Here is a 9,957-nt window from a genome sequence, read left to right as displayed (position 1 = left end):
TTGATGCTAAGTTTACTTATTTAGTCTGCTTGTTTATTTTCTATAGGACACCGGCTTCCAGGCTCACAAAGACACTGTGAAAACTGTTGGCTGCTGGCCTCTGGGAGCATGGCACAGACTAAGCTGTTCCAAAGACAAGTAATTTATGGTTTAAGTCTCTGAATGGGGTTTTGTTGAAAATGTTAGTAATATAGAAAGTGACTGGCCTTGTCCTTAAAGCATCTAATTTCAACTTCTCTCTCCCGTTGCTCCGCACGACGGGCCCTCGAACCACTTTTCTCTCGGAAATAAAGCCGTTATTCGACATGTAAAAGCCAGAGAGGAGGCCAGTGAGGAGCCCCAGCCAATCAGGAGCAGAAGCGGGTGTGAGGCGTGGCGCTCGGCTGGGAATATGAACACATGCTCAACGGTCACTCGGACCATGGAGGAGCGGGAGAGAAAGTGAACGTACGGACTGAAGTGACTCATAACCCACTGGTGACAGCTGATATCTCCTCATAGACGGTTACAGTTGCTGTTTCTGCTTGTTAATGATACCGCTCAATCTCCTCTTGTGTTTCAGATATCAATCCGGTGTGTGACATCGACAACGCCTGTCGCCCCACAGAATAAATATGTCCCAGGAGGCAGTGAACGGGGTCCCGTCCCGGGGAAAGGTGCTGACTATGGATAACATGAACCCCAACCTGAAAAGGATCGAGTACGCGGTCCGGGGTGTCCTAGTCCAGCGGGCAATGCAGATAGAGAAGGAGCTGAATGAGGTAAAGTCAAGTGTGGGGCTGTAAGTGGACCGGAGCAGAATTTGGTAATGCCCGTGGAAAATCAGAAAAACTCGATAATTATAATAATGATAATAATAATAAAAATCCATAGTAGCCTAAATACAAAAGTGGAATTGTAAAATGAAGTCATGCATGTCCTTGTGTGGTATGTGTGTGTGTTTAGGGGGAGAGGGGAGGGAGGAGTGGATATACTGCACAGCTGTTGATCTCTGTTTTCACAGCTGGAATTTGACTTCAGTCAACAGCTAGATACAGGTCGTTTTTTGCCTTAAGTTGGTAATTTGCTCTTTTTTTTTTAATTTCAAATACCTTTTGTTCATTCCCTTATTATTAAAAACACCACAGGTTTAAGAGTATTAAAGTGCCTCTCAGTGCGTTTTGGCACACACCAGGTAAATAAGACTGTGCTCTGCTAGCTGATTCCTTAAGATATTGGAAACTAAACCGAAAGGCAATAGAAGTATGCAATCCAGATTAAAAAGCTGCATGACATGATTAGTTTTCACTGACTGTCTGAGAGAATAAAATCAGGACATAGACAGTAGGTCAGCTTTTAGAAGTCCTCAGCCATGGCGTGACTGTCTTGCTTCTGCGTTGCCGTGCATAACAACTCATATTACATTCTGCTGGGGTGCTGTCCCAAGGAGGGACAAGAAGTCTGAGTGTCTTTTGTACAGGACGTAATCAGCTGAACAGGGAGTCCTAGCTGGCTTTGAGAGCACTGTACTCTTCTTTAACCCGAGGTGGCTGCAGGGTCCACAGTGGACTATATTATAGAGGGCTATTACAAAGAGGAGTGGGTACATTTTCTGCCCTCTTTTGTCTCTCTAGTATTGCCCACCTCCCTTCTCCCCACAGAGGGAGAGAGTTCATTGTACCCAGCTCAGAGACCTTTCTTTACAATAAGATTCATTATAAGCAACCCCAGTTCTGCAGAGAATGCTGGAGCTCATGGTACTTGTTTTTCCTCCACTTAAAGAAGTAAAAGCCAAACACGTGATAACCATGCTAATGCCCACTTAATACTTGTTTAAGTTTAATAAAATGGTCAGATACAAAGTCGAGATCCAGAGTGTAATAATAAACATTACTTTAGACAAACCTACTTTATACAAGATATACTAATAGTGTGTTAAGTCCACATGAGTTGTTTATAACAGTGTGTTGATAAGTGGCTTTCCTGAGCAAACACAATTATGTGCTTGTGTTTGAATTTACCTGTGAAGTGGCAACACTTGCTTCAATGCAAATGTGAGCAAAAAGTGAAACGTAAAGTCCACAAGTTCTCTGAGAGGTCGGGAGGGTTTAAATGGACGCAGTTGCCCAGTCATGAAAGTTTGCTTCCTGTCTGATGTGTGACGGAAACACTTTTACTGGTGGCTCAGCAGATTCTATGCATGCATGTGGTATGGTGTCCGTTATACAGCGTATCCTCACCCAGACATCTGGCATGACTGTACTGCATTAAGCTAATTTTGGCTTGGAGCTCAGCTGCTGGCATATAGGTTTGCATTGTCTGCCAACAAAGTGGAGACAATAATGTAGAGTACCAATTTAGAAAATGAATCCAATTAGCATTTTTATGTAATTCTTCTATATGCCATGACTGGGTTCCTTTTCTTCTGAGACTTGCCTGTTTCATCTAAATTGACATTCAGAGTTAGATAAATCACATAAGAGAGGCAGCAGCAGTTGTTTTTCAATTCACTTTAGACGGTAAGAGCTTGAATTAGTGCAGTTCCAGTCACTTTACTGTGACTGAATGTAGAGGGATGACAATGACCATATCATAAGACTAAGTGAAATGTTGTCAGGCTTTTTCAGCCTAGTGATCCGTGGGGTTTCTTGGCCTGGTTTCACTAGTCCAGCCTTGTAGTGAGTGCCTGGTGCGGACTGAGCAGGACAGCTCAGTGCTGAGCTGGGGACAGGGCTGGCTCCTCTCATTCCCAGAGAACAGCAGCTTCTTTGTTGCTCAAGAACAAACAGGGACAAAGACTAAAAAAGAAACGTGCTTCATCCAATTACAAACAAGCTCATGCCGGACTTAAACGAACCTAGGTAGCCTTGATTGTCTTATTATTGTTGTTATGCAAGGACACACAAATGTTAACTCTTTGAAGTGGTCCAAGCTGATCTTACTGATCAGTACTGGGGGTGATCCAGTTGTGTTTAATGAACTGGTGCTAGCTAAAATAAAGCCGATCAAGGCACTCATCCTTCGTCCATCACAGCCTGCTGGAGCTGCAGCGCTGCTCTCCCACAGCCAGTCAAGCTGTTAATTAATGTTAGTGGCCTTGAGGCCTGGCCAGAAAACAGTTAAAGCACTATCTGCAGCTGATATCTAAATTCTAGAGATTATTTGTGAAGTAAGAAGCCCCACTGTCTAACACTGCTGTGCAGTTAGAGCTGACTGAGTGACCTATAGCTCCAACAAGCCCAACAGAGCGAGACAACCTCTCTGTAATGATCACGTCTTATCAGTTTTAGGAGTCACCTCCCAGTTAAACTTTCGTTCATATCATATCAAGAATAAAGTCCTCCCTGTGCCCTCTGAGGCCCTTTGGTTTTTATCTTATAAAATGTTGAATTATGGCAGTGGTTAAGTTTAGTCAGATTTTAAAGGTATTTTAAAAAATAAAACAAAACAAAACAAAACAAAAAAAAAATACTTTTGTGGGGCAAAGACAAGGGAATCAGAACAATCTGGCACAATTTTCAGATCCATAACACTAATGAACCAGAGGCAGGCTTCAGGTCAGTGTTTATATTTTGTGTTATATTTACTGGCTTTGTGCAGATTCGACCTGACTTGAAAAATGGCGATAACTTTGGTCAAATTGATGCGTTTGGTTGAGCCAGGAATCATAGCTCTTGTCTACTCCACAGCCAAGATAAGCAGCTGGGCAGACACAGAGCTGTATAATTAGTCACATTTATCATTTTGCTTCCTTGAGGAGAATGATATGCCTTGCAGTTGTGTTTAAATTCACAAAGAGTTTGTTTTTGTTCTAAAATATTGATGAATTTCAAATTTCATTTCAAATACGTTACTGGACATTGTTAGTTTCATTTGGCTTTGTATTCCCATTGGATTTCACACCACCGTGCAATTTTAAATGTACAAACCAGAAAGTAAAAAAATCCTTATGATTATCTATCTTATCCTCATGATTAACCACAATATTACATTTCAGCCATGCTGGTCAGCCCTGACATTCAGTTTCAGAAGACATCTATTGTCTCATTACTTCATTCAATAAACAGCAACAGATGCAGCAGCAAGCAGAAATACAGGCACCAAACCAGTGCTGCAGGATCCAATTAGGGTCAAGAGATGAAGATGAAGGACTTAATAATTCAATAGAGAGAAATAGTGAGTGGGTAGAAAGACCGAAATGATTTAGGTGAGCTGACGAATAAAATGAAAAGGCTTGTCATGCGATTCCACTGGGCCAGTCACAAACAGTGAGGGGTTTGTCTGCCCAGGCCAGCACTTCCTGTTCCACAGGCCAAAACAGACTCTGTGCCAGTGTCTGTGTAAACAAAAGAGTGCTAATGAGAGAAGATGCATGCTTGATTGAGAGGGGTGGGAGATGTAGTCATTAGTCTTCCCAGTCTCTCAAAGAGTTTAATTTGCCACCACAGAAGGCAAGTGTGGAACAGTTTAAAGCTTCCCTGATACAATGTTTTCCTTATCATGATAACATTTATGACGCAGGTTTTAGAAGAAGGTGAGGCCTGCTACCAACATCAACAAACGAGATTTGTATCTCAAGGTCAGTGAATGTAGAAGGGCTGTGCAGAAAACAGACATGTACAGTTTTCTCAGTTTGTACATTCTTTATAATTTTCTCCTAACAGCCAAAAGCAAGACAAATGAATGCTCTAGACTGGAGACACATATTGATTATTATAGAGGCACTACTCGTACAAACTGCAGCCTGCAGCTGTTATGTTGTACATCTGCACTTCTAAAAACTTGCCAGTCAAGATGTGATAACTATGTTCATTTAAAAAACTTCTGTCTTCCTTATCAAGTGAGGCAAACAAAAGAAAACAAGAAGCCTGACCTTTGGCATTGCATAGTCTTGAAGTTACAGTTGTATCTCCGCTCTCCTTTGCACTCACATACTCCATTTTACATAGAGATAAATCCTGTTGGTTGAAAAACTGAAATGGCAAATAACAGAGTCACCAGTATCTCCATAGTTTTCCACTGTTTTTATATTTTTTACATCTTATACAGAGCTCTATATCTACCCAATACAACTGCATCCTAGAGTTCTCTGTCTTTGTCTTTTCAGGGAGTCAAGAAACCTTTCAAAGAAGTCATCAAGGCAAACATAGGTGATGCCCATGCCATGGGTCAGAAGCCAATCACATTTTTTAGACAGGTTGGACCATTTTGTACATTCTCAAGTCATTTGAGTGCTTGTGCTCAATAAGCAGGTAGCACTCACAGTTACTACTGAATATAGAGGGTGCCTGTGATTTGTTTGCCTTCTCTCAGGTTTTGGCTCTGTGTATGTACCCTGAACTCCTGGATGATAACATGTTTCCAGAGGATGCCAAGAAAAGAGCACGTCGTATTCTCAAGGCCTGTGGAGGCCAGAGTATAGGTCAGACAACTTCCCCCGTCACTCCACAAACCACATCTTTCCAACACGCGTCACTAGCTTCTACCTCTACACGTCTCTTCATTAATCATTTATCTCGTCTGTACACACTTTAGACGAAGCATCAACTGATCAATGGAGCATGTTTGAATCAAAGTTCATCTTCATGTGTTGAAGGTGCCTACAGTGCTAGCCAGGGTATCGAGTGCATCCGTCAGGATGTGGCACACTACATAGAGAGAAGAGATGGCGGAATTCCCTCAAACCCTGACAACATCTACCTCTCCACCGGAGCCAGTGATGCCATTGTGGTAAGGGTTATGATTCTGTTTGTCTCTTCTCCATGAAAAGTGCTGACACGCTGTTGGCCAGACTTCCCAAAACTGTTTTACAAGTTGATATGTAACCTTAATCCAGCACAGGTGATATACTTTTTGTATAAGTGTCCTATGACTCTGTGTAATTTATTTTGCTTTCGTTAATAATATACTCAGCTGCACTTTGCACATTTGTAGCTTTACTCCACCCACAGATCTCTGTTTCTGTAAGAACTGCTTTTTCCAGTATGCATTGCCAAGCCTTGTATTGTGCAGCTGTTTTGTAATGTCTGTGGCCATATTATCAGGCCTGATTGGTTGTACATGTGTCCTTCTTAATTTATATGAACACCCTATAAATCCAGATGCATTATTCCAAACCCTTCCAATTCCAGACTATGCTGAAGTTGCTGGTGTGTGGTGAGGGTCGTGACCGTACAGGAGTGATGATCTCCATCCCTCAGTACCCTCTGTACTCAGCCACCCTGGCAGAGCTGGGTGCCGTGCAGATCAGCTACTACCTGGACGAAGAGAACTGCTGGAGTCTGGATGTCAAAGAACTTAGGAGAGCCCTCAATGCAGCCAGGCAGCACTGCAATCCTCGTGTACTCTGCATCATTAACCCTGGAAACCCCACTGGTATCTCTGGTTATAGTACTCTGATCATGTGAAATGAAACTTTTGCTGGTATTTTTAAATTTTATATAGAAAACATAAACCTGATCAATCTTGTCATCTAAAAAAAATCAACATCTTTGGGTGGAGAATGTTTTGGCAGTTTAGAATATTTTGAGTTTTCATTTTCTCCCTCTTCCAGTCCCTTAACCTATTTGCTCTGCGTGACAGGTCAAGTCCAGAGCAGGCAGTGCATTGAAGATGTAATCCGATTTGCCAAAGAGGAGCATCTCTTCCTCATGGCTGATGAAGTAATTTACAAACGTCATTTCCTCCTTTTCACTCTTCGTTTTTTTCTGTCTTAAAGAACAAATTAACAATAAGTCATATAAAGAAGACTTTTTTTAAACACATTTTATGCATATTGCACTTCTTCTGATTAAAAGCAACGGTGTTTTGTTTTTCAAAGGTTGACCACCTTCTTTCACATCTCTATGTAAGATGTGACCAGAATTATTATGTACTTCAAAGTTTTAGCTGACGCACAGAGCAGTGCAACAATCAGCTTTCTGACAATGTTCCATACCACTCCTGCATGTTCAGTAAACAGGCTGACAAAACAGAAACACCTCTCAACAAACAGCATTCCAGTACTGCAGTAACTACAGCTTTAACTATGATCATATAAACTGGAAGTCTAAAAAGACAAAAAGTACCAACTGTAGTATGATGACTGAATACGTTTTTAATTGACTGAGTTCCAGAAAAAAAAGATAAAGTAAAAATGGTAAAATAAAAAATGGTAACATACAAGTTAAACACAGTATAACATTTGCTGTGTTCTTGTGTTTTTGCCACTTATATTACTCTCTTTCAGTCCACATTAATCAGTAATCTGCACGTCTTAGCTAATTCTTATGTGCACATATGTTTTCTTATAGATTTGTTATGAATAATTTAACAAAGCCTTCTGTATTTAAGCTGTTTTCCAATTTCAGGTCTACCAGGATAATGTATATGCAGAGGGCTGTAAGTTTCACTCTTTCAAGAAGGTCTTATTCGAGATGGGACCAGAGTACTCAAGCACAATGGAGATGGCCTCCTTCCACTCCACCTCCAAATGCTACATGGGAGAGTGAGTAGCTACACACAGACTAGACATCTGCATGAAACATACATCTGTTTTTTATTTATTTATAACTAAAGGTACCCTATGGAGTTTTTCACCTTTAGTACCACTCAGGAGCTCTTTATATACAGTGCCTTGCGAAAGTATTCGGCCCCCTTGAACTTTGCAACCTTTTGCCACATTTCAGGCTTCAAACATAAAGATATAAAACTGTAATTTTTTGTGAAGAATCAACAACAAGTGGGACACAATCATGAAGTGGAACGAAATTTATTGGATATTTCAAACTTTTTTAACAAATAAAAAACTGAAAAATTGGGCGTGCTAAATTATTCAGCCCCTTTACTTTCAGTGCAGCAAACTCTCTCCAGAAGTTCAGTGAGGATCTCTGAATGATCCAATGTTGACCTAAATGACTAATGATGATAAATAGAATCCACCTGTGTGTAATCAAGTCTCCGTATAAATGCACCTGCACTGTGATAGTCTCAGAGGTCCGTTTAAAGCGCAGAGAGCATCATGAAGAACAAGGAACACACCAGGCAGGTCCGAGATACTGTTGTGGAGAAGTTTAAAGCCGGATTTGGATACAAAAAGATTTCCCAAGCTTTAAACATCCCAAGGAGCACTGTGCAAGCGATAATATTGAAATGGAAGGAGTATCAGACCACTGCAAATCTACCAAGACCTGGCCGTCCCTCTAAACTTTCAGCTCATACAAGGAGAAGACTGATCAGAGATGCAGCCAAGAGGCCCATGATCACTCTGGATGAACTGCAGAGATCTACAGCTGAGGTGGGAGGACATAGTACAACAATCAGTCGTCATCATCATCATACTGCACAAATCTGGCCTTTATGGAAGAGTGGCAAGAAGAAAGCCATTTCTTAAAAATATCCATAAAAAGTGTCGTTTAAAGTTTGCCACAAGCCACCTGGGAGACACACCAAACATGTGGAAGAAGGTGCTCTGGTCAGATGAAACCAAAATCAAACTTTTTGGCAACAATGCAAAACGTTATGTTTGGCATAAAAGCAACACAGCTCATCACCCTGAACACACCATCCCCACTGTCAAACATGGTGGTGGCAGCATCATGGTTTGGGCCTGCTTTTCTTCAGCAGGGACAGGGAAGATGGTTAAAGAGAATCTGTGGAAAGAACTGAAAACTGCTGTTCACAAATGCTCTCCATCCAACCTCACTGAGCTCGAGCTGTTTTGCAAGGAGGCATGGGCAAAAATTTCAGTCTCTCGATGTGCAAAACTGATAGAGACATACCCCAAGCGATTTACAGCTGTAATCGCAGCAAAAGGTGGCGCTACAACGTATTAACTTAAGGGGGTTGAATAATTTTGCACGCCCAATTTTTCAGTTTTTTATTTGTTAAAAACGTTTGAAATATCCAATAAATTTCGTTCCACTTCATGATTGTGTCCCACTTGTTGTTGATTCTTCACAAAAAATTACAGTTTTATATCTTTATGTTTGAAGCCTGAAATGTGGCAAAAGGTTGCAAAGTTCAAGGGGGCCGAATACTTTCGCAAGGCACTGTATAATATGACTGTAAACAGTAAATGTAAACATGGCTTGGGTGCTTACAAGAAAACTTGGCACAGGGCACATTGAAATGACGCTTCAAGTTCCTGCTTCTGCTAAGTATGCTCCTGTTGCTGACGTGAACTGCACCGGTACTAATAGTATACTTTGTGTTTGACTTGTTACTCTGTTTGCGTTGTCAGGTGTGGATTTCGTGGCGGCTACATGGAGGTGATAAACTTGGATCCTGAGGTGAAGTTCCAACTCACTAAACTGGTGTCGGTGCGTCTGTGCCCCCCTGTTCCCGGACAGGCTCTCCTGGACCTGGTGGTCAACCCCCCACAGCCCAGTGAGCCCTCCTATGCCACATTTATGAAGGTCTGGAAAACACAAAGCTTACCAGCTAGCACACATCACCAGCTAGCACACATCCTGGCAATGCTCTAAGTGTATGCAAACACAACGTACTTATGTAAACACTGCTACATTCCATGCCATGTATTCTATGCTCATAAAGCCTGTGCTGAGTTTGCTGTAGTTTCAAGTTCTCACATGGGCACTGACTAACCTGCGTTTGAATCAAGATCACGCTCTTACATGATTTGATTTGATTTTGATTTGATTTGATTTGATTTATTCATTCAAGCATGTAAAACAGTTGATATGTCAACACATGTAATTTCACACATATCCAACAATAATAATCCAATATCAATTTACTTATACCTAGTACATGCTTGAACGGAGTAGGAAGAAGTTAGACTTATCTAGTCCTACCCCATGACATCATCTTACAACATTTAAGTCCTAAGCAGTATCTCTACATAAACAATTATCCTCTACACCACACAAGTAATATACTACAGAATTATTACAGAGTGTTAACATTCTACATAATTACATTCATAGATAATTATCTTCTACGCCACACAAGTAATATACTAAAGAATTATTACAGAGT

The 9,957-nt window shown here is 41.1% G+C and overlaps 1 protein-coding gene across 3 annotated transcripts in view; it reads left to right on the top strand.

The window, feature by feature from the left end:
- The first annotated feature begins 51 nt into the window (after window positions 1–51).
- Window positions 52–9,957, top strand: part of si:ch211-217a12.1 (alanine aminotransferase 2-like) — a 12,816-nt gene continuing 2,910 nt past the window's right edge. Inside the window, exons 1-10 of one of the 3 annotated variants that reach the window (XM_020609634.1) lie at window positions 52–138; window positions 294–447; window positions 563–761; window positions 5,087–5,176; window positions 5,293–5,401; window positions 5,576–5,709; window positions 6,111–6,354; window positions 6,562–6,641; window positions 7,329–7,465; window positions 9,200–9,374. In XM_020609634.1, the coding sequence (XP_020465290.1) occupies window positions 615–761; window positions 5,087–5,176; window positions 5,293–5,401; window positions 5,576–5,709; window positions 6,111–6,354; window positions 6,562–6,641; window positions 7,329–7,465; window positions 9,200–9,374 (1,116 nt within the window). In that variant the 5' untranslated portion in view covers window positions 52–138; window positions 294–447; window positions 563–614. Of the gene's footprint in view, window positions 139–272; window positions 478–562; window positions 762–5,086; window positions 5,177–5,292; window positions 5,402–5,575; window positions 5,710–6,110; window positions 6,355–6,561; window positions 6,642–7,328; window positions 7,466–9,199; window positions 9,375–9,957 lie in introns of those variants that run through there. The other 2 variants (XM_020609632.1, XM_020609633.1) reach the window with 2 other exon arrangements.

Source organism: Monopterus albus, unplaced genomic scaffold (assembly GCF_001952655.1).
Source record: "Monopterus albus unplaced genomic scaffold, M_albus_1.0 scaffold100.1, whole genome shotgun sequence".
In the NCBI taxonomy this organism is placed as follows: domain Eukaryota; kingdom Metazoa; phylum Chordata; class Actinopteri; order Synbranchiformes; family Synbranchidae; genus Monopterus; species Monopterus albus.
The sequence above is the reverse complement of the archived record's forward strand: the minus strand, read 5'-3'. Positions and strand labels throughout refer to the sequence as shown.